The sequence below is a fragment of the Dermacentor andersoni genome, chromosome 11 (genome assembly GCF_023375885.2).
Source record: "Dermacentor andersoni chromosome 11, qqDerAnde1_hic_scaffold, whole genome shotgun sequence".
Lineage (NCBI taxonomy): Eukaryota > Metazoa > Arthropoda > Arachnida > Ixodida > Ixodidae > Dermacentor > Dermacentor andersoni.
Genome location: NC_092824.1, coordinates 29,781,449 through 29,804,546, shown reverse-complemented (window position 1 = coordinate 29,804,546; position 23,098 = coordinate 29,781,449). Strand labels below are relative to the sequence as shown.

Here is a 23,098-nt window from a genome sequence, read left to right as displayed (position 1 = left end):
TCTACCTTGACACCGTGCTGTGCGTGCTAACCTATGTCTAATCTCTCTAGGATGTGTCTGCCTGCTCTAGTCTTAGAGAGGCGTTCATATTGTGCCGTACGTTGCGCTTCAATGAGCTCGTCTATAGTGTTGTGTAGGCCTAATTGCAGCAACTTGTCCGTGCTGGTGCTGATCGGTAGTCCCATGGCTAGTTTGTATATTTTCTGAATGAGGCATTCGAGTTTGGTCTTTTCCGTGACCTGCCATTTTAAGTACGGCACTACGTATACTATCCTACTTATTACGAAGGTCTGTATTAACCTGATCGTGCTTTGCTCTTTCATTCCGCTATGTTTATTTGTTATCCTACAGATTATCCTCATGATTTTCGCTACAGTTCCCTCCAGTCTTCTGAGGGTTTCTCCGTTGTGGCCCTTGGCTTCAATGAGGAGTCCCAATACCCTGATCCTATCGACCTTGGGTATGGGTTTCCCATCGGCCGTCTTTAACTGTATCTCCTCTGTATGGGTGAGATCGTCCCTATAGTTGCCTGGTTTGCGACCTCTGCGAGTCGGTCTGTACAGCAACAACTCCGATTTCTCTGTGGAGCATGTTAACCCTCTCCCCTCTAGATGTTTTTAGATTGTTTCGACCGCTGTTTGAAGCGTTTGTTCTATCTGCCCGTCATTTCCGTTTTTCACCCATAGGGTGATATCGTCAGCGTATAGGGTATGATTTAGACCCTCGATTTCTTGTAGCTTGGCAGACAGCCCGATTAGCGCCAGATTGAATAGCATCGGTGATAAGACCGAGCCGTGTGACGTACCTGCGCTGCCTATCTCGATCTCCTCCGAAACTAGGTCCGCTATCGTGATCTTTGCCTTTCTCCCCGTTAGAAAATTGCGTACATAACCACACGTGCGTTTTCCCAGTCCTTGTTCGCCTACTCTATCTAGTATCGTTGCATGTGTTACGTTATCGAAGGCCTTTTTTAGGTCCAACCCGAGAATTGCCTTTGTCGATCTGCCCGAATCTTCTATGATCTCATGTTTTAGTTGTAACAGAGCGTCCTGGGCTGAGAGGTTGCTCCTGAATCCTATCATCGTGGGCGGGAGCGCGTCGCAGTCTTCGAGGTAGGTGGTTATCCTCGATAGGACCACGTGCTCCATGAGTTTCCCCACGCAAGAAGTGAGATATATGGGCCTCAAGTTCTCAATTTTAAGCCACTTGCCCGGTTTAGGTATTAATATGATTTGTTCCGTCTTCCATTGCTGCGAAATCTGCCCTGCCTCCCACCATTCGATAATGTATTCGGTTAACTTAGCTATAGACTCATCGTCCAAGTTCCTTAGCGTTTTATTCGTTACGCCGTCTAGTCCGGGTGACGACTTGGTATTGAGTTTCTGTAGGGCTGCCTTGACCTCTGACTCGCCAATTTTGCTGTCTAATTCGTCATTTCCCTGCCCTGTGTTGTCAGGGTGTATGACGGGCAGCGCTTGCGAAACGTATCTTTTCCCGATTTCCTCGAGGAAGTCCTGCTCTACCTCTCGGTACGTTTGTATTAGCCTATTTATATTTTGCCTATGTGCCGACTTTGTCCCGTCCGGGTCTAACGAATATCGAAAGATGTTCCACATTTTTGCCATTCCTATCTGACTGTCCATGTTGCTGCATTTTTTCTCCCACTGTTGTCTGCATAGCTGCTGGGCGTACTGTTCTATGTCCCTGTTCAATTTGGCTATCTTTCTACGAAGCGCCCGGTTGTGTTTTTGTTATTTCCATCTCCGTTGCAACTCTGCCTTAGCTTCCCACATGTGTAGAAGCTTACTGTCTACGTTCTCTAAATGCGGCCATCATGTCACAATGTGTATTGGGACCGTTTTCGTAGCTGCCGCCACATCTCCCTTTAGTTTTTTGGTCCATTCCTCAATACCTTGTGCCGTGTCGTCGGCCTCCTCCCTTATTTTCCTGAATTTGTCCCAGTCGACAATCTTAAGTAGTCTACCCTTTGTCTTGCGCTGTCCTGCCTACACCGTTATTTCTAGTATATTGTGATCGCTCCCAAAGTCGTGTTGCGTATTTTTTCCATTGCGTGTCCCGTATGTTCTTGGTGAATGTTAAATCTGGCGTAGTATCCGCGCAAACGCTGGTACCTAATCTTGTGGGAAGCGATGGGTCGGTCATGAGGGTCAGGCCTTCCTGTTGCGCATCTAGCCATAGGTCCGTGCCTTTTTGAGTATCAATTTTGTAACCCCATGCTGCCTGTTGGGCGTCAAAATTGCCTTCGATCACTACCGCTCGGTGGTCCGCTATGGGTAGGGTTTTCTTAAAGAGCGGTCGAAATTTATGGTGTCTCAACTTTAGACTGCTATATATATTTAGTACAAAGAGACTGTCCTTCGTTTTCCGCATAGGTATGAGTTCTAAAAGAATGTGATCGATTGACTTAACCTCCGTGTCATGTTGAACGACCGAGTGATTTCTCTTTACCAACGTCGTTCGCGCCTTCTTCTCCCCTTTGGCAGTACCAAAGGACTTGTAACCCGACAATTTTGCCAGCCTGTTTGTTTCCTGCTTGACTATAATATCCGGGTTTTCTTTGTCTTTAAGGTGTTGTTGCAAAATGTATCGTTTTGGATCGTATCCTCTACAATTCCATTGCCAAATCCTGTATCTAATTCGTCTATCCATGGCGGCGTTACAGGTTCTCCAATCCCTCGACGGGTACCGGGGGCCTAGTGCACGGCTTAATGGCCGTCTTAACCGGTCCCCCCCCCCCCCCTATTTGTTTGCGGTCCCTATATTGCTAGTTTCGCTTCGAAGTCAGCCATCGTTTGTTGCACTTGCTGTAGTATCGCCTTTCCTAGCGCCTTTATCTTTGCCTCTATCTTTGCCTCAAGAATCACTTCCAGTTGTTCTAGTTTAGTTTCAAATATTGTTTCGTTCTGTTCGATGCTTGTTTTGATTTTCTGTTCAAATTCCTCCTGTCTTTCTTGGAGCGTCGTGGCTGGCTTGGGTTTCTTTACTCCGGTTTCAATCGGAGCGTTCTCGGTTTTACCTTTAATGGGGGTGAGTGCTACGTCTTCTTCCATTGCTGTCTTTTTCCTTCCTTATAACTCGCGAGGTTTCCTCCTCGCGTGGCACTTTCCCGCTCCTCAAACGGTCGTTCTCTTCCCTGAGTTTTTAATTTCATCCATAAACGCAACATTGCTCTGCCTGATCTGCGCCGATTCTTTCTCTAGCGTCTTAACTCTATTTTGAAAAGCAGCCTCTGCCTCCGCACGCACCCCGGAAGCCGCGTCCGCATAGCTCACCTGTAAGGGTCCCGCATCGCCGTTAACGTTGCTCTTTCCTTTTGGGATCTAGGATGCTCCTCCCCCCTGTGCTCTGGGAGTTTCGGTATTACAGGTCTTGGGTCTGGATCTCGATCTGGACGGCGATCTCGATCTGGTTCTGTTCGACGTCGAGCGACCCCTTTCCCTTGCCTGGCGCTTGGGGAAATCTTCTAGTCCAGATCCGTCCCTTGTCCGATGTTCCGACCGCTGTCTCCAGTCTTTTCGTCCTGGCCTGTACAGTCTTTCAGCTTCCCTTTCATGGTACATCGCTTCTTCTTCCTCTGGTCTCACTCGCTCCCAGCGGCGCATCTTTATCAAGTACAGTAACTTGTATATGGCATTACATCGGCGATCCGCCGTAGGGTGGTCTTTGCTGCAGAGCTGGCACTTTGCTTCGCACTCGTGGTCCTGTGGCGAGTTCTCCATCCCGCAGCCTCTGCATATCCTGCTGTTCTGGTTCGGGCAGACATAGGCTCTGTGTCCGAGGCGTCCGCACTGGTAGCATACGTCTATTTGCTTCCGGTATAGTGAGCACTTGACCAGTGCCCTTCCGTATCTCACGCAGTTTGGGACATGATGCCCGTCGAAAAGGATGATGACGTTCGTGGTGTTTCCCATACTTTTGGCCATGAGGACCGTCAGATTCCTTGGTGTTACAAGCATCTCCACTATTTCTCTAGGAGACACCTCGTGCGTTACTCCTCTTATCACTCCCTTAGATGCATCCTCTGGAGCCGACTCGTACGCGTTGGCTTCGAACTCCTTGTCTCCCACCCCCAGTCGAGTGATAGTCCTGTATTTTTCGGCGCGCTCCTCCGATGGCATGCTGATCATTAGAATGTTCTGTTTGTAGTTGGCACACACCGTGTCATCTTCCGATTTCCTTCCTGAGGATTCCCGCGGCGTTGGCGACGCTGCATTCTAGGCGATTGATCCCATAATCGGTGACCTTGAAGCTGTCACGTGGGCGCACTATTATCTTGCAGTCTGCCTTCGGCAAACTGGGCATCCTGCTTGCCGCCATGGTTTGTTTTGCTTTTTGTTCCTTGTTCCACCTATTATGGAATGCGTTCTCGCTGGAGAAGCGCGCTGCCTGATCCTTGGTTCCGTGAGATTTTGTCCGCTCATCGGCACATCTTCCTCTCTTCACAACACTCCAACCTGCTTCGCAACCAACCTCATACTCTCCTCTCGTTATATCATCCCCTTCGACGCTCACCACTGCCATCTTGCAGATCTAACCCGAAAAGAGGCGGGGCTCCAGCCACCGGGGCTCCAGCCCCCAGCTTAGTTGGGTCAGGCTTAGCGGCCGTGTCGGCGTAGCGCTACATAAAGTGGTCGATGCGCCGAAAATAAACGGTCCACCTACTTGAGATTGATATCAGGGTGGTCCGTGGAACATGCACTTCCTTCTCGATAATATGGCGTTGGTGAATTCTTCGAATGTACGCCGAGAATCATTCAAAATCTGCGAAGCCGACACGACACACATCCGCACTTTGCGTCTTCTTCTTCTTCTCTCCTTCCAGATGAAAAAAAAATTATGGGGTTTCACGTGCCAAAACCACTTTCTGATTATGAGGCAAGCCGTAGTGGAGGACTGGCCAGCTGGGGTTCTTTAGCGTGAACCTATATCTAAGTACACAGGTGTTTTCGCATTTCGCCCCCATCGGAATGCGGCCGAAGTGGCCGGGATTTGATCCCGCGACCTCGTGCTCAGCACCTTCCAGATGAAGGGCACGTGTCCTACTGTTGAAAATTGCAACTGTTGCCTGCCACGCAGCCGCCTATACGTTTCACACGCGGTAGCCACCACTTAATTTACGAGCCGTGCTTTTGTATTTACAATAGCCAAACCTGGTGAGAGGACCTTTAAGACAGCTCTCTGTCTACCTTACGAAAAACCAGCCCCACCTTGTTAGTATTCTGAAAACCACGCGGTCATTATGTTTGCCAGTGCGTGGCGAGATTGCTGCTGTTACTTTATCCAACGATACTGTCCTGTCAACTTGTAATTCTGCAAGTCTTTCCTATCTTATCAGATGCCCGTAACACGACCCTCACATATGTGCATTGGGTGGCCTATTTTAATCAGTGTGAAAGGTGTCGAAGGCGTGCAGTGGATCACAGCCATTTTTATTTATAATTAGTTGATAAACATGCACTGCTAACGGTAAATCCATTCTTAGGAACTTCAGATACAGACGTAGGTAAATATATGCATCGGATAGCCAGGTTCTTGAAGAATAGGTCACTATCGGTTTAAGCTTGCATTTATCTCATCATGACATCATTTTCCTGACTATTCAAGCTTCAATGGAGTTTTTACGCTTGTTCTGTCACCTTTCACTTCGTCCAGGACCCGATCAGGCTGTCTTCAGCTAACAATGGATAGGTGATATACAGATCCTGTAGGTGCACTTTTGCACACAACCCGTTGACATATACAAGTTAGTGGATATTGAGGTACAATAGTAATGAAAGTAAAAAATTAAATTATGGGGTTTTACGTGCGAAAACCACTTTCTGATTATGAGGCACGCTGTAGTGGAGGGCTCCGGAAATTTCGACCACCTGGGGTTCTTTAACGTGCACCTAAATCTAAGTACACGGGTGTTTTTCGCATTTCGCCCCCATCGAAATGCGGTCGCCGTGGCCGGGATTCGATCCCGCGACTTCGTGCTCAGCAGCCCAACACCATAGCCACTGAGCAACCACGGTGGGTCAGTAATGAAAGTGTCAACATGCAGGTTGGTGCCATCATTCGGCAGGCATCCTTTGTCTGCCCCACCCAAGCTTTCGAAACAATTTTCTTTTTAATGGGAAGCTTCAGCTCGGGGGACATTTCAGATTTTCATGCTCAACACGTTAAATGCCAAAATGTTTCGAGTAACAGCTCTTAGACTGACATGAACGATGTTCGTTGCATTTGAGAATGTTCTAGTTACTGCAGTCAGGGAATTACACATTTATGGCCTGGATGGTATGCCATAACTGCCGGAACTTGGCAAGTTCCCCGAAATTTGAAACACAACCTATGCGATTTAGTAGCTCTAATCCTAGAACAAGCATAGCAGTCCTGTGAACCGCAAGGTATAGAATATCTAAAAACCGAGTTTGATTTATGAATTTACAATTTACAGAAAAGGCAAATGTTTCCGAGCGTTTTTCAAAAGTCCTAGCTACAACATTCTGGTAAAATTCAAATCGCTGCGCATATTTTTTCTCGATTTACGGGTATTAGTCAATGTACTTTCCAGAATTATATCGTTTTTATTGCGCTATTACTGAGTTGGAAGCTTGATATTCTTTTCCTTTACAAATTTTGGCGCATTCAATATCTTTTATATAGACACTCACCGTCACAACAATATGTTAGTTTATGGTAGTTACAGCGTTTCATCATTTGTTTTTCACATTGGATGGCCCGCATCAAATCTGGTGCAAGCGTGACCGAGAAAAACAATATCCCTGCTCCTACGTACTTAGACAGAAGCCTCTGCGCTGAAGTTTCCTTGTGCGCGCTGCTAACTAAGCAGCTTTGCAACAACGAGAACGCGTCCTTCTTGGTAAAAGCAAGTTTGACGTGTGACAAAGCCTGCTTATTAAATTTAACACACGTTTTTTTTTGCGACCTTAAGGAAGCATGGAACACACCTCTTGCTTGAAATTGGAAACATAGGTTTCACCTTTCTAGCGCACTAACAGAATACGACCTGTCGTCTTTCGCTTAGAAAATGGTCATGTTCTAATCTGCTGTATTGTTTGCAGCGTATTTATTTTTCGAATAATCAACATTCCATTAATTGCAATGTGATTGCCTCTTACGTCAATGTGAATCTTTTGCGTGCACTGAGCTCCGAATTCCTAGAATTCCGGAAAGAAAAAGCGCACTGCACACGCCAACACAGCAGCCAACCTTCCCTATCCCTAAAGTCCAACTAAAACGTTTTGCATGCCACCATTTATTTTTCATGCTCTTTGAACAACCTCTGCACAGCGACGAGTAAACACCTCTGCTGTTTTTTTGGGCGGTGCAGATGCCACTGACAGCGGAAGCGCCAACTACGCACCCGTGGTGTCCACCGCTAGTGCTGATCACGCCTGGCCCAGAACGAGCCACGCTGACATCGAGAAACTATCCTCCCCTACGAAAGACACAGCGAGGTGAGCCAACATATCGAAATAATTCTTGACATAAAACAACCTAGCCATTGAGCAAACTGCGACGGCGACCGGGCCTCTCACTCCCGATTTTACGCCACACAGAAAATAGAAAAATAGTTCATTACTGTAAAAGCAAAAGGAAACGTCTACTTCAAAGACGCGTGAAGAGGTTTCGAAGACGCGTGAAGGGGTTTCGAAGACGCGCGAAGGGGTTTCGAAGACGCGCGAAGGGGTTTCGAAGACGCGCGAAGGGGTTTCGAAGACGCGCGAAGGGGTTTCGAAGACGCGCGAAGGGGTTTCGAAGACGCGCGAAGGGGTTTCGAAGACGCGCGAAGGGGTTTCGAAGACGCGCGAAGGGGTTTCGAAGACGCGCGAAGGGGTTTCGAAGACGCGCGAAGGGGTTTCGAAGACGCGCGAAGGGGTTTCGAAGACGCGCGAAGGGGTTTCGAAGACGCGCGAAGGGGTTTCGAAGACGCGCGAAGGGGTTTCGAAGACGCGCGAAGGGGTTTCGAAGACGCGCGAAGGGGTTTCGAAGACGCGCGAAGGGGTTTCGAAGACGCGCGAAGGGGTTTCGAAGACGCGCGAGGGGGTTTCGAAGACGCGCGAGGGGGTTTCGAAGACGCGCGAGGGGGTTTCGAAGACGCGCGAAGACATTTCAAAGACGCGTGAATACGCGTCTCATTTCTCCATAGAATAGGGTAGGCTGATGCGGTGTATAAAGGGACAGTGCCGCAGCAGCTTTGCCACCAAAAAACGTGGCCAATGTTGGGCAACAAGTCCCTTCGGCGGGTTCAGCCCAGCGTTGCACCGCCATCCAAGAAAAACACATCAACTTCTAGGTTTGTGGCATTTAAAGATCTGTCACTCAAGGCGAGGCGTTGCCAAATTACCACTCCCAAGAATGGCACTGAACACGATTACTAGTCGAACGGCACCACCGTTTCCCTTCGAGCCGTATAATCCACAGTAACCCTGCGACATTTGGAACCAAAAGGACTCTGTAAGCTAAGTTAGCTGTTTTATATTAGACACGCAGCACAAATGTATTCTGCAATATGTACACACTAATATTGCAGAGGAATGTAAGGAGATTTCTACACAATTTATATGATGTCAGCACGAGATCGCGGGAATAAATTTTCACCACGGCTGCTGCATTTTGATGGGGGCGAAATGAGAACACACCCATTTTCTCAGATTGAGGTGCAGGTTAAAGCGCCCCAGGTAGACCAAATTATTGCCGAGTTTCCCACTACGACGTGCCTCATAATCAAATCGTGGCTTTGGCACGTAAACCCCCTTAATTTATCAATTCTTAAAAGCTCTGTGTGTTCAGGAAACACGTAATATCTACACGCAAAATTTCCTAGGGAATGTCATTTTTAAGAGAGACCGCGATGAAGGTCTCACTTCGTCGGGTTCTGTGGCTATAATAGTAAATAAATTCCCTGCCATCAATTAGAACTCCGAACGGCCTTTGAAACTGTTGATGTCCGAACACTGCTGCTCGACAGGCTGGTAAAAATCACTTCCATTTGCATGCCTCCCAACCACCAAATTTGCGAAAAAGTTTCAGAGCCTTATGGATGAACTTCCGGAAACCCACATAGTATTTCGAGAAGAAAATGCACGTAGCCCCCTTTGGGAGGTTCTCGCTGTAATTTTGTCTCTTGCGGATGCATCTTTATTGATAACGAGCCGAAATTTTTCAGCTTGAGATAAAGCATTCTCCTCGAAAGACATCAGCACAGCATCATATACACTCATGCCCTACCTAGTGTGGAACGTCCTAAATAACTCGTGAGAAGTCTGCTCCGGCAACTGATCAGACTATGTCCGCAATAATAAAACACATTCACGCTGATACGCATATTTCTCTCGCCAGTTTTCAACGCCATGTGGGCAACAATATAAATTTCCATACCACTGAAAGAGGCTATTTATGTATCTATCTTGAAAGAAGGCTAGGATACATATTATATGGCAAGTTAGTGACCTATGGCGTCATGAAGCTGCTCGTTTAATCTATAACAAAAGATGATCAATCGTGGGCTATTACTTTCTTGAACGAGACAAACTACTTGACTTTATGAACGATGCTTTAAAGACAGCCGATCCACAACTGACCACCTCATTCGGATTGTCTTACATACGTAAAACTTTTGCTTAAAAACAGTTATTTCTGTCATTGTTTCTTGATATCAAAAACGCTTGACGTTCCCCTTGCCTTACGGAAGTTTGCGACAGCTCTCGAAAATGGGCATTCGTGGCAACATGCTTAATGTAGTAGAAAGTTATTTATCGAACCTAACGTACCATATTAGTGCTAGCAATATTCCGTCCAGGCACTAATATGCCCACACCGTGGTAATCCAGGCAGAATACGGGATTACCAGGGTGTGGGCGACTTATTCGTATCATTGTTGTGAAAAATGAATTTAGCACGTTCATTTATTCCGCAACGTATGCTTTAATCCATTTATGTTGATGACTTGCCGATTGGATTTAACTCGTGTGACCTTGCATTCTACGAAAGACAAGTTGAAATTGGCTTGACCAAAGCGTCAACATCAACACAGTATTGATTTAAGCCACATTTCTTGAACAGCCCCTGCTTCATTTTTTCAAGAAATAGAGGCGTCGTTCCGGTCTCCCATATTAAGGTGCATGAGCAACGCTTACCTGTGAATAGAGAGCACCCAATTTTAAGGCAGCATTTTAGGCCGAAGTTAACCTTTATTCTACGCCTGACAAAGAGATAGCGTAAATCATAGGCATTGAGGTTACCCAACAATGAGGCCGGTTGGCTACCCTGCACTTCCGGAAGGGAAAAAAAAGGGGGGGGGCTGATTAAGAGAAGAGAGAATCTACTGTGAGTATCGCCGACGCCGCCACAGCTCTCTGCTCTATATCGCAGTTGGTCACTCAGTCCTGAAGTACCTTGAAAAGAAATGCAAAAAAAAACAATGAATATTCTTAAAATTCTGTCGCAAACAATGTGGGGTATAGTGAAAAGAACTTCCTCAAACATTTACATATGCCTAATTGGAACACGCCTAGATAACGGGGCTGAAAAGTATCAATTGGCTACTTATACTGCCTCGATGATGCGGATCCTTTTCATCAATTAGGTATCCGGCTGACCCCTTGTAACAGCTCTGAGTGAGACCGAAACATTGGAATCAGCTCGATTACCAAACAGAGCTTCGGTTTCTCGGAACTTGCTTATAATAAAAGATAATTTCAACTTTTTGTCACAGTTTTAAGTATCTCATACCAATATTTTTTTTGTTTAATTTGCAGCTGTTCTGACGACGCCTGGCGTTGCCAGTGGAACGCGCAGCACAGGCCGATAGCCGACCAGACGTACAACCTAGACGGTATGTAGGCGATGGTCATTCGTCTTTGCAACAAATATGGGAAAGATGCCCCACGTCGACCGTGGCAGTGGTGCATTTATTGCGCATGGAGACGCGCTTCACTCCTGCGGTTTCCGCAGGAGGCGCCTTATCACTCTCCTTAGTAAGAAATGTGTGCAGAAGCGTGCAAATTCATACACCACCTATGTTTGAATGCATTTATTCTAACATCAGTGAAGTGCAAAGGCACGCTCCCAGGTGATCGAGGCAGAGGCCCAGGCTGTACATTCTACGCAGTCATCAATTCAGCAGCAATAAAATCACCATTGATCTCAATTTTCATTTGTCAAGCAGAATCTCTATGTTCGTCGTGCTGGCACCATAATTTTTCTCCTAAACCCATTGAACGCACGCACGCGCGCACACGCACGCACGCACGCGCGCGCGCACACACACACGCACACATGAACACAATACATGCAGCTCCCGTTTTTGGCAACCTTCAGGAGACGTTTAGCAAAACTCCGGAGCCGTTATCCAGGAAATCAAGACGGGAATGGGAGGTGAATGGCGCGAGAACAAAACGAGGACAAATGGGCATCGTTGAGAGATGAAAACGAGATCATCCGAGGAACCAGTGAAAATTAAGAAAATGCAGTCTCCTGCCTTCAACTCTCTGTACAGGACCGCAATACATAGGCTAGTTACTGCGCGAAAAACCTAAAAAGATATTTCTTCCGATTCCAACGGTAGCGAGCAGGAGTCCCAGGTGAAAGGGGTACACATGTCAGTCTCGAACCACTGGGCGCTATGGGAGGTCGCCCTTCTCAGCCACGACCTCGCCGATCAACTTTGGGGCGTCCGGCACACCGAGGATATCCCCGTGTCAAACGCTTCGGCCCGTCACCAAGATTGGGGCGGTTATAGCTCCACTCCGCGAAATTCGCTGAACATATTAAAAAAAGTGCTCAATCACTCACTCCTATTTTTTACTCTTGCCTGCTTACAACATCAGTGAAGCTGCAATTTCTTGTACGCTGAAGTTTACTTGATCAGTTCGAATAGCACCGCTCAAAACAGAAATACAGCGCCTCATACAATTAACTCATTTTCAGCGCTGAGATATCGTTACCAGTGTTTTCGAAGGCAGAGGCACGTGAGTTACGCGGCGCGGATTTGGCGCCGCCTCCAAAAGATGGCGCGGCGCTGCGTGGCCAGGCCGGCACCGTCGGGCGAGCCGCGCATGGTTATGAGGGTTAAAATGGTTTAGTAAACGTCGTACTTACTTCAACCAGTCTTTCTTTCTGTAAGCCATTTCATACTTGCATGTAATCGAGATTCCAGAAGCACGGGCAATTTTTTTTCGTAACGAGCTCATAAAAATACATCGCTTGTAGCCTGTATTTCCTTAAGAACTTTATCTAGAGGTTTCCTCAAATGTGATTCGGATACCGGCTTCTGATATGCGAATACGTCGTTGACAGACGCATGTATGAATCATCGCAGGTCAACAAATTCTGCAGAGGTTGCACAGGTTTCGAAGAAAAATTTGTAGTACCTCGTCTGAAATACATCCTCTCATTTTTTCTTAATCTTTGTCTACAACGGGCTATGTCTGCTGCTCGTAATAGATTAAAAAGAGCAAGAACATTGGGAAGCATCTGATGCGCAAATTATTTGGTGATGCAGCAAATATGGTGGATCAAGGTTTGCGCGCTGAAGAAACCGACATGTTCATGTTCGCTTCGAACAATATCTTGTTCTGCCCGAGGTATGTAATGTAGCGTAATAATCTTCCGAAGAGGCCAACATTGCAGAATCTTGCGTGGTCAGCTCCCTTATGGCCACGAAGTCTTCCATGCATTCAATACCGAGTTTCATCAAGAAAATTACACCGCATATGCAAGCACTGCAATAGGATTCTTCTACCGCTGAATGCTTTTGGATTGATGATAAAAAAAGTTCATTCTTATGAATTGGTCTTGCAGAGCTGGGAATTCATACTTTGTGTGTACTTTGATAACATACAGGTGTCTATTCCAGCCGTAGCCTTAGTCACGTGCACCTGGGGCCCACAAGCAGCATCGATCACAAAAAGCCCAGCACAAGCCGCGCTGGAATGGTGGAGGCATCAGCAAGTTTACAATACGGAGCCAGGTAAGCTGACATTAAGAAATGTTTCATTGCTACAGAACGCGGAGACTACAGGGAATGCTTACCGGAGTGCAACTGTGCTTGCCCCCTCTAAATGTTCAAGGGGAGCGCTAGCTTTGATGTCTGAAACAGGAGCTGCATCAGCAGTTTTGAGCATTTGAACATACTTCCTGGCTGCAAGAGAGCGATTCGACACGGAGAGACCAGAAAGCATAGGGTTTCCTACAATAGACTTCAGAGTACTCGGGCGCTGCCATCGTTGAGCCACTGTCGGAATGATGTGATGTTATGTGAATGACGTGATGTGTACATAGACTTGTCTGAATTTGTCTGCCGTTTTTGTCCTAAATTTCAGAGCAATCTATACACTTCGAAGTGCGGAAGACGCTGCAAACACGTACAATGGGTACAAATGGAAACGACTGAGCTTGTCGATTTGGCCAAATGGAAACCCGCCAAGCGTCTCAACGCACTGGCTTGCCCGCGATATTTATATAAATGCGTTTCACATTGCTTGTCGATGCATGCGTTCGTGGCGTAATAGTTTCAATATTCGACCCATGTGCTTAAATGTCCTGTGTTCGAATCCTGCCGTCGGACAATTTTAATATTATTTATTCAATTATTCATTAGCAGGACAATGATGAAAATAACCAGTTTACAAAGTCACTATGCCGTTTGAAGCCAGAAGGGGGAAGTTAGGGCAAATCCATGTACATCCCATAATTCCCATGCTCCCGTAAAACTAGCGCAAGAGTTATTGGTTACTGGTTATTGTATGAAACTATATCATAAAGGCGGGCAACAGCAAAGGGCGCAATGATGAAGCCATAACAAATCGGCCGATGTTCGATGCTGTTATCGCGCTGCATTATGCAGCACAGTTGAAGGCTTGTTGCATGTTTACTTGCCCCAGCTTATGGAATAAATATGGATAGTGAGGAGCAAGATGTTAATTTAAATCAAGGCTCATAAAATGAAACAGTGTATCTAAGTTTACCGAGGGAATGTAGCGTGTGCTATAAAAAAAAGGCAGGTTGACCGGGACGCTTTAGAAATGGCTCTTCTTCGTTTCCCTGATAGTCAGATTTGTGTGCGTGTGTCCGCCATGAAAAACCGCTAAATGACAGGCGTCACTGTTTCGTTGGGCGAGCTTTGAGTTCATAGGCCGAACATATTCCACAATGTCTCGACAGTTTCAGGGGACCAATCAATGGTTTGTTAGGTTCTGGGCTACTAGCTACTTGCGTGGAGTATTACCTAGCTTCCCTTTTTAACGTCATTGTGTGCACATTGCGTCAGTTCTCTTACCTTATTCAAAGTGTGTTGTTGTGAACTCCCAGAAAAGGCACCTGAATTAAGATGACTCTCGGATATACATAACTCAGTCTATACCCTCGGTCCCGCATCCAAGTGTATTCAGTGTATTGATAAGAGCGCCTGCTTAGGCGACCCTTGGCACACCCATAAGTTCTGTATATTGACTTTTTTACCCGAAGACAAATCTCAGTATGAGCTTAAGAAAGAGCGCGATCTTGCAAAACAGAATCTATGCAGGTTTCGACTATATTACTTAGAAGAGACACTGGCGCTGCACTGTTTTGTTGAATGCATTGTAATGCGCGATGGGGTTACTTTGGATCGGCATCGTTCTCGCAGAGCCAGGACAGTTTAAATGCGCGCCTGGCAAGCGAAGCAAAATGACGGTTAAAATCATTTCCTAAAGCAGTACGTGACGAGCTGCTTTTTCTTTATTGCTACATACGCAAAAATATTATTCAGAAGGACATGTGCTTTTATGTGCAAATATGCGAAACCACAGAGTGTCAGCAGGTCGCTCAAGTTCTAGAACACAGATTTCCGTAAGCATTGCAACAGTTTGTCAGCGTATGCTATTTACTGTAGGTGAGAAAACTTTATCGAAACTTTGCCGGTGAATAAAAACATTTTACGAATGTTTCCTTTGAAGAAATCTATATCAAGGCAGCCATAAACATGTTTCAGGTTATGCAACGTTCTAGATAACGCCGTGGACCTCTATAATATCCCGACATTCCATAGGCATCGCGATCTACGGCAGAGAACTCGATTACACGGTGTCGCCAGATGTCCTTCTAGTTAATCTTGCGAGAAAACTTATGATAGGGACTATCGAGGCCTGCTCGTAATCATCACCAAGACCCTTATATCCTAAGTATGACGACAGATGTGTAGCCCAGGTAGACTGCTGGAAGTCTCGTGAACATGTGCAGGTGGGAGGGTGACCAAGAGGCGGCGAACAGAGAAATCCTTGTTACACATTGGCTTCCCGATCATGCATTGTTGTAGGTGGTCTGATCAGTGCTTCGGAAATCACTTGTAATAGGGAGTGGCATCAAGGAACGTTCACTTTGGGACAAGCACCTGTAGCCTTCTTCGCAAGTCGTTATTCAAATATACAGTGTCTGTTATACCATGATACTGACTTTGTTGATTGATCTTATACCTTGGTATAGATGTAATAGCTTGGCCCTTTGTCTTGCTAAATAACATTTTTGTTCATATCGATCTCGTTGCTGGCAGTATATTGTATCAGATCAATGTATCTGTGTAACTTATGGTTGCAGGTCTCAAACGTTTCAAGAAGTGGACTTGTCCTCATGTATTGCATCAGCTTACCGAAGTGTTGGCCTCGGAAACAACCTTTGTTGCGCCACTGTTAATCACCTCAGGCCTTACTGTTCGTTTGTTTTCTGTTCTAGAAATCCTCAGACCACGCGGGTTCACCAAAGCAACACGCAGTACTACCCGACTGCAGGCACATCCACCATGCAGGGTACGTGTGGAAAGGTTTTCAGACGTTGGTGTACCACGCCTCACCTTGCAGGTGATTGAGGAAGCCCTGATGTCTGGTATCGCCAAGATACATTTATACTACATCCCTGCTTGCTCTCAGATGCATGGTTCTGCGCATGTAAATCTGAGCAGAATATTCTAAATTGAACTGTCGTTCCATAAAATTAGGTTCCCCTGTGACAAGATCGAACAGACTTTTCACTGCGTTGATCAAGCTGCACGCACGTGTGCGATTCTGTTCTAATCGCTAGGATAGTTTGTAGATTATACTTGAGCAATTCCTGATGCCCATTTACCAGATTTATGGCAGCTATATGTGCATTTATAGTGTTTAGCGTTCCGAATTAAAGAGGCGGAATGCAACATGTGCTATAAGACGCAACCTGGCCATGTGAGATAGATTTGTCGCAACTACGATACAGGTTGTCCCGGTTTCCTGTTCAACATATGTCCACGTCACGACGAATGAAATCAGTGGTAACGCTTCTCAAGCCTTGCATTAGTAGCAATGCTTGTTTTTGGAGCTCTTTATTAAAGCGCATAAGCACTTGATGAATTCAACTCGGCTGCGCATCTAGTTGTTACATTAGACTTGACGAAAAAAAATCCTACAAAATAGTCCAAATAATTGGATGGAATGTAGAAACGCCACACGCAGACGAAGACAACTGTGCATTATTGTAAAACAATTTCGACAATTTTTTCTACAGATAAAAAATGCTTTATAAACCTGAGGCTACGCTGGATCCGTCATCCACATGACTACGTGTCCGAAGCTAAGCTCAATTTCTTGAAGGAATGAATTGTTGCGCGCACGCGTACACAATAGTTGTACGGGAAAACTATGCTGGTTTCTGAGAATGAAAGCTTTGCAGTTTACAAAAGAAATTTGTTTTTTTAACAGCATGTCGGATTAGGACAAATCTTTCTTGGCCTGGCGGATGACAATTTTCTCCTTTATGAACCTTTCCTTGCATTTCGAGATAAACTCATAGGCAAAAGATGGAGAGTTTATGTTCGGGTTCGCCTAAGCCAAAGCCGTTGATCTTACAAAAAGCTTTCCCATTTAGTGAGATAAACTAAATATGAGCAGCTGATACGAGTGTAATAAATTACTATAGAACCATGCGGTTTTCTTGTGGTTAACGTTTTCAATAACAGCAGAACACTAGTATGTAGCCATTGGTCTATACATGCACGTTCAATCTTATTGTGTGATAAGCCAAAGCAATGGCTAATGCCTAGTAGCCTATCCCGGAGATAATGCATTATCCAAACACAAGATGCTAGCAAACCAAAATCCGGCTTTGTAAGATCAACAATGCTCTAGTCTAGTCATCGAAGGCCAAGGAATAGAACAATGAATAACTCCCAGTGCGCATACATGTCTTTTTCGTAGCGCCACGTTGGGCCTTCCAGCTTTTGTTGCTTTCATTTAGAGAAGCATTGCAGACGGAAGCACTGCTGTTAGGATTTATTAGCATCATGACTTATTGATCCCCTCGCGTTCCTAGAAGGGAATGTGACACAGTGCGGATGCAACACCACTGATTTCAGGGTATACACACAACAGAGAAACCGGAAGCACTAGTTTCACACTTCCAGTCTACAGCAGCAGCGTCGGTGGAAAATACGCAGTGGCCAGTACAAGCCATGCGGGCACGGAGGAAGCATCGGGCATACTGAGAAGTGATGCTAGGTGAGCAAAACTTCAGGAGGAATTCCTTTCAATAGAGCAACTAATTTAGACGTCATGGAACGCCGTATATGGCACAGTTATGCTTGAATTGACGAACTTGTGCGATGGATTGAAGTTCTGATGCCTGAAGCTCCAAGTATCAGCTCTTCTTTTCACAATATGGTGCTGGCTTTAACAGGAAGCTTTATCTGGGGATGTGCCACCTAGATCATAAATGCGAGAGAATAAACCATCTTGCTCTGCAACCACCACAACAACATTGGTAAACCTTGTGTTGTATTAAAAATATAATATTGAAATTAAAGGAATTTCATTTTCGATATGTTAAGAAAATCGAAACTCAAGTATGGAAATTACAACTTAATTAAGCTTTAAAAAATATAATGATGATTTAAACTGCCCTAATATCACATCTAAAGTGCCCAAATTGGATGTATTACACAGCACTAAAAAAACTATTTTATGAGTAAATACTTTGGAAATGCTCCCATAAATGCCAACTATTTTACGTGTGTATTTTAGGATTCGTGATTTCAGAATTTTTCAAGTTGGAAACCAAAACAAAATTTTTTATTCAGGCAATTCTTGGAATTCAACTGCGTGAATAAAATGCAATATCTTTCAACGGAATTCACACGGAAGATAATAAAGAACATTGTTCCTTTGCCTTGACGGGTTTTCATTATTCATTTGCCCACGAAGCTCTGAGCTAATAAGGACATAGGCCAGTCTAGAGGCCGGCAAAGCTGACATGATTTACAATGTAAGCCTGAAGAGTTGAGCAGCACCATAAAATTCCATTAGCCATGTTAACAACAATAGCAATCATGATGTGTAGTGTTTTATGGCGCAAGGGCCAGGTATGGCCAAAGAGCGCCATGACAAAGGTAATGTTAGCGGTTCATTGTGAATGATGCAGGCAATGAATTAGACAATGAATTTCTCATGGTATATGTGACATGGCTGTAACAACAATAGCAATAAATATAGGTGTAGAAATAGCCCATTACCCACACAATAGCAAACAATGTTCACCCAAAGCTTAGCACAGATATTTCAAAAGAGCAAGAGACAGTAAAGCATACATGCAGGGGGCGCGCGTGAATATGCTCCCGAGCAACACGCCTGTGTGCCTTAAGGATTCTGCAAGCAAACGTCTCCCTCTGAAAGGGCACTTATCCTCATGAGTTCCGCCCCCTTGTCGAAACGTTGGCTTCCGCTAAAATCTTCAGCTACCTTTGTTCACCATCGCAGGCCGCACTGTTCATGTGCGCATCTTTCTTGCATTTTAGAATTCCTGACGCCAGCGGCGCTGAGCCATGGAGTATGCAGTACTACGCGGCTTGTGGCACAACTACAGTCTCCGGTAAGTGTGGGAAGACTTTCAGCCGCTGGTATACAACGCCTCACCTTGCACGTAACTCAGCAATCTGTCTGCAGTCGTATACGACACATTTCTAGAGCATCGCCGCTGGTTCACGGGCGCGCGGTTCTACACCTGTCAATCTGTGCTCTACATCTACATAGTTTATAATGTTGCCTCGTGAACTTAGGCTCACGGTTGAGACGATCTGATGGGTGAATCGCTGCGGCGATAACACTACTCGCGTCTGTACGGTACTGTACTCCTGCTGAGGACAGTACTAGTAAGCCAGTAATTAGGAGAGTAAGCAGGCATTCCCAGTTTGCTATCGTGTCGACGTCGCTAAAAAACAGCAACAAGGCTCCTTCAGCTTTGCCATTAGAAGAAACGTTTTTTTTTCTAAGGGCTGCTTATTGTTGATTGAACTGTTTAACTGCATGATGAATTAAACTGTGCTGTGCTTCTTGTCCTTACCTAGTACTTCCCAGCAGTGCTACAATATAGTCTCAAATATTATCGAAAGTGCACGCGGAGGAGCCCGAGGCAATCTTCTTTCCTTGTCGTCCAATGTTCCTTTATATGCTCTATGTGACTTTATTCGAACAAATGAATGAATGAACGAACTTCCATGCTTCCAAGCACTCTGAAATTTGTTTTCCGGGCCCTTAACAACAGCGGAGCGCTGCAACGCTAGAAATCCATGAAGAGCGATTTGTACAGCTGAAGCACGGAGCACATCGACGGTCTCCATGTTTTCCATCCATTGCTTTTAAATGGTGACATAGGTTTCATGGTGGTGTCCACAAGAGGTCGCGGTCAGCGATGATTTCCAAACATTGATGGATTCTCTTGTGCATGAAAGGCTGGCCATTAGTAGCCACCGCGCATCCGGCCATTCATTTTCGCATTAGGGTGACTAATGCGCATTCTGCTGTTAAGAGGCCGAGGCGCTGTCTCTTAACATAAGCATACGTCAGCGTTGCAGCCTTTTGTAATCTTGCGTGAGTCTGCGGACCAGCTACTCCTGAAGCCCAGATGCAAATGTCATCTGCATAAATTGATATTCTGACCGAGTATGGCAGGGATTCCGCTAGCCAAATCAGAGCTATGTTGAACAATACGTGGTGTAGTGGCCGGTAATTTCACCATCCTCGGTGAATACAAAAAAAAGCTCATTCGGGTCAGGTTGCTCCCAATTCAGCGAATAGCGTGACCTCTGATTTGAACGTACACGAGCGCGCCAACGATGGCTTTACGCGAAACGTTACCATAAGCGCCAGTCACGTCTTACGATAGCGCTAAGGAGAGGCGTTTGGGTGTATGCTGTTGTTGAATAGGCAAAATCAATGACGTTGTCGACCGGCGAAAGGCCACGTGAAAAGCCGGTAATCGCGTCTGCATAAGCATTGCAATGCTCAAAAAACAAATCGAGGCACGTGGGGATCATCCTCTCAATTACCTTGCCAACAAAGCTGGCGAGAGCAAGAGGCGAATCTGATTTGAGTTCAAGGGGACTCTTTCCGTCACTCCAAGAAACGTTGGGATGACACAGCAGGATCTTTCGTTCTTCATGTTCAAGAAGGCATACAGCAGAGTGCGCTATATTATCTAGTCAGGGGCGAATACGAACGCCTGCAAATGGCTAGAGCAGCCTCCAATTCTTCCATGTAGAAAGGTTCGTCCGTTGCCGAAGCTTGCGTGAAGGGAACTTCGTACAATTAAAGATCCTTTCGTAACGCTTTGTCACCTGCAATTCTCTCACAAAATTCTTCTCCAACATTGACTTCTCGACAGCCTTGGTGGAGAGCCTGTACCTTAAAGTGGTTGCGTTGCCGAGAAGAAACGCGTACGCCCTGGAGATTAAGCCTTACGCGAGACAGTGCTTTGCGGGGGTCCAACTAGTTACAGAATAAGTTCCACTGTTTCTTGTATATTTGGTCCATGTGGGTATGTATTTTCTTCTGCGTCTGCCTGGCCTCCCTCAGGTATAGAATCGACTTCGTGCGTCTATATCTGTTCTCAGCGTGTCGACGTACTGCACGAAACCGACGCTCGAAATAAGATCTAACGAATACATTGCTGTGCCAAAAGGAAAATAAAGACTTAGGAGGGAGAGTAAGAAGCGACAGGTCGAGTGCTGAGAGCCGTGATGGCGGTCAATAGTAGTTTCTTACTCTCCCTCAAAATTATTTACGTTCCATTTGGCGCAGCAATGTATTCGTTAGATCTCAACCAACTCGCAGAGCAACAAGTTCTGCTGGAAATAAGGCATCGCGGGACCAAAGTGACATAGAGCCAGCTTCTGTATGACGACCCTCTCAAGAATGTCGGACAGCCGTCGTTGAAGAGGCAGAAGTCATGGCCCGAAGCAACAGGTACAAGAGTCCTGGCTCCTAAATTCTTAGAAAGAGAGAGAGAGAGAGATAGAAAGCAAGGATAGGAAAGGCACGCAGGTCAACCAGACGAGCTTCTGGTTTCCTACGCTACACTCAGTGTAATGAGAAAAGGGGAAGGGAAAGACTAAAAGAGGAACAAAAATGCCCTTTCATAGTGGGAGCTGCGTACCTGTTGAAGCAATCGAAATTTACGGGCACCTGTAAGAAATCGATTTCAGGTTCAAACAACCGACGAATCGCCTCCAAATGGTCTCTCCATTCAATGAAGTGCACAGTAGCAGGAACTTATGTTGTGCGTGCATTTTTCTTTCGTAAAGAGCTGAAAGCGTGCTTCAGTGACCCATCCTACTCTTTTAGTTCAACCGATAAAGAAGAGGTGCAATAAACCGCACACGTCTGGTGTATAACTAGACTAGGCGATGCAATAAACTCTGCCTTATTCGCTTAAGCGCACTCTTCAATTTTAATGCGTAAGCATTCCCTGTTGAGTACCCCAGCAAAATCGGTAATTAACATGAAATCTCTTTTGTCTGCAAAATCTCTTGTCTGCAAAATAAATGCATAAGAGGGGAAGTTAGCACATCCTACTATTAAAATTGGGTAAATGTACATGATTGGTCGCTTTAGAATAGATAAAGAAGCAATGGAAAACGACAAAAAGAAAAGGAAACCCGTAATTGTCGTCCCCTTGAAAGCTTACTTTTGCGCATTAGATATTCCATTGCAAAGAAGCCTGCTTTGGGGTGCGAAGTATGAATAATCATAGAACGTCTGGTTGGTAAATGCGATAATAGCGTAATTGTAGATGATTGGTAGCCTAAAAAATTTTCCTCCTCTGAAATTTGTCTACGTCGTGCCTTAAAGAATAACCAGCTTGGAAGGCCTGCATCTCACAAATGCCAAGGATGTCTTCACATTTCATCCCACAAAGATAAGCGCAATGACGGAATTCTCGTTTCTGAAAGGCAACGCTTAAACAAAGTGAGAGTTCAGACCATGTACAGTGAGGCTAACCAGTGCATAGCTGCGGCCAAAGCAAAAGGTTAGTTGTCGCTGGTTTCCTCCAACATCGAATCTCGTAGTGCTCACTCTAGAGTCATGTATCCATCCAAGTAACCAACCAAGTATTGGCTATTTCCGAAATGTGGCTTTAAAAAATTAAATTATGGGGTTTTACGTGCCAAAACCACTTTCTGATTATGAGGCACGCCGTAGTGGGGGACTCCGCAAATTTCGACCACCTGGGGTTCTTTAACGTGCACCTAAATCTAAGTACACGGGTGTTTTCGCATTTCGCCCCCATCGAAATGCGGCCGCCGTGGCCGGGATTCGATCCCGCGACCTCGTACTCAGCAGCCTAACACCATAGCCACTGAGCAACCACGGCGGGTGAAATGTGGCTTGCTGAACCAGTTCCACTCCGAGAGTTTCACTATGTAGCATGATGCGGTCTATGCAGGACACACATGATAAAGAACACAAAATGCTACCGAAACCCTGAGAATTGTCTACTAATGAGCAAGCATTTTTAGACATCAGAAAAGCGATCGGTAGGAAGACATGCATAAGGTACAAAAAGCAAGTAAACAAAAGCGAACTAGCAGCAGAGCCAAAGAACGGCTACCCATTATGAAACAATAGTCAGAATTACTGCAGCGTTTCGTAAATTCCATATTTCATGAAAGTGCGTGCAACAGAATTTTTTCGCACTCGCGATGCAGGCAGCACGGCATTTTTTATAAGATCACCGTTCCATGTAGCGAGCGTGAAAGAAGTTTACGACAGTGACGCCATCCCTGGAAAGAACTCCA

General features: G+C 45.6%; 1 protein-coding gene across 2 annotated transcripts in view; it reads left to right on the top strand.

Annotated features, from left to right (window-relative positions):
* Positions 1 to 23,098, top strand: part of LOC129381603 (uncharacterized) — a 35,998-nt gene that overhangs the window by 4,359 nt on the left and 8,541 nt on the right. Inside the window, exons 3-7 of one of the 2 annotated variants that reach the window (XM_072285684.1) lie at positions 7,355 to 7,481; positions 10,785 to 10,861; positions 12,871 to 12,997; positions 15,736 to 15,809; positions 18,821 to 18,894. In XM_072285684.1, coding sequence (XP_072141785.1) covers positions 7,355 to 7,481; positions 10,785 to 10,861; positions 12,871 to 12,997; positions 15,736 to 15,809; positions 18,821 to 18,894 — 479 coding nt within the window. Of the gene's footprint in view, positions 1 to 7,354; positions 7,482 to 10,784; positions 10,862 to 12,870; positions 12,998 to 15,735; positions 15,810 to 17,386; positions 17,523 to 18,820; positions 18,895 to 23,098 lie in introns of those variants that run through there. The other variant, XM_072285685.1, reaches the window with a different exon arrangement.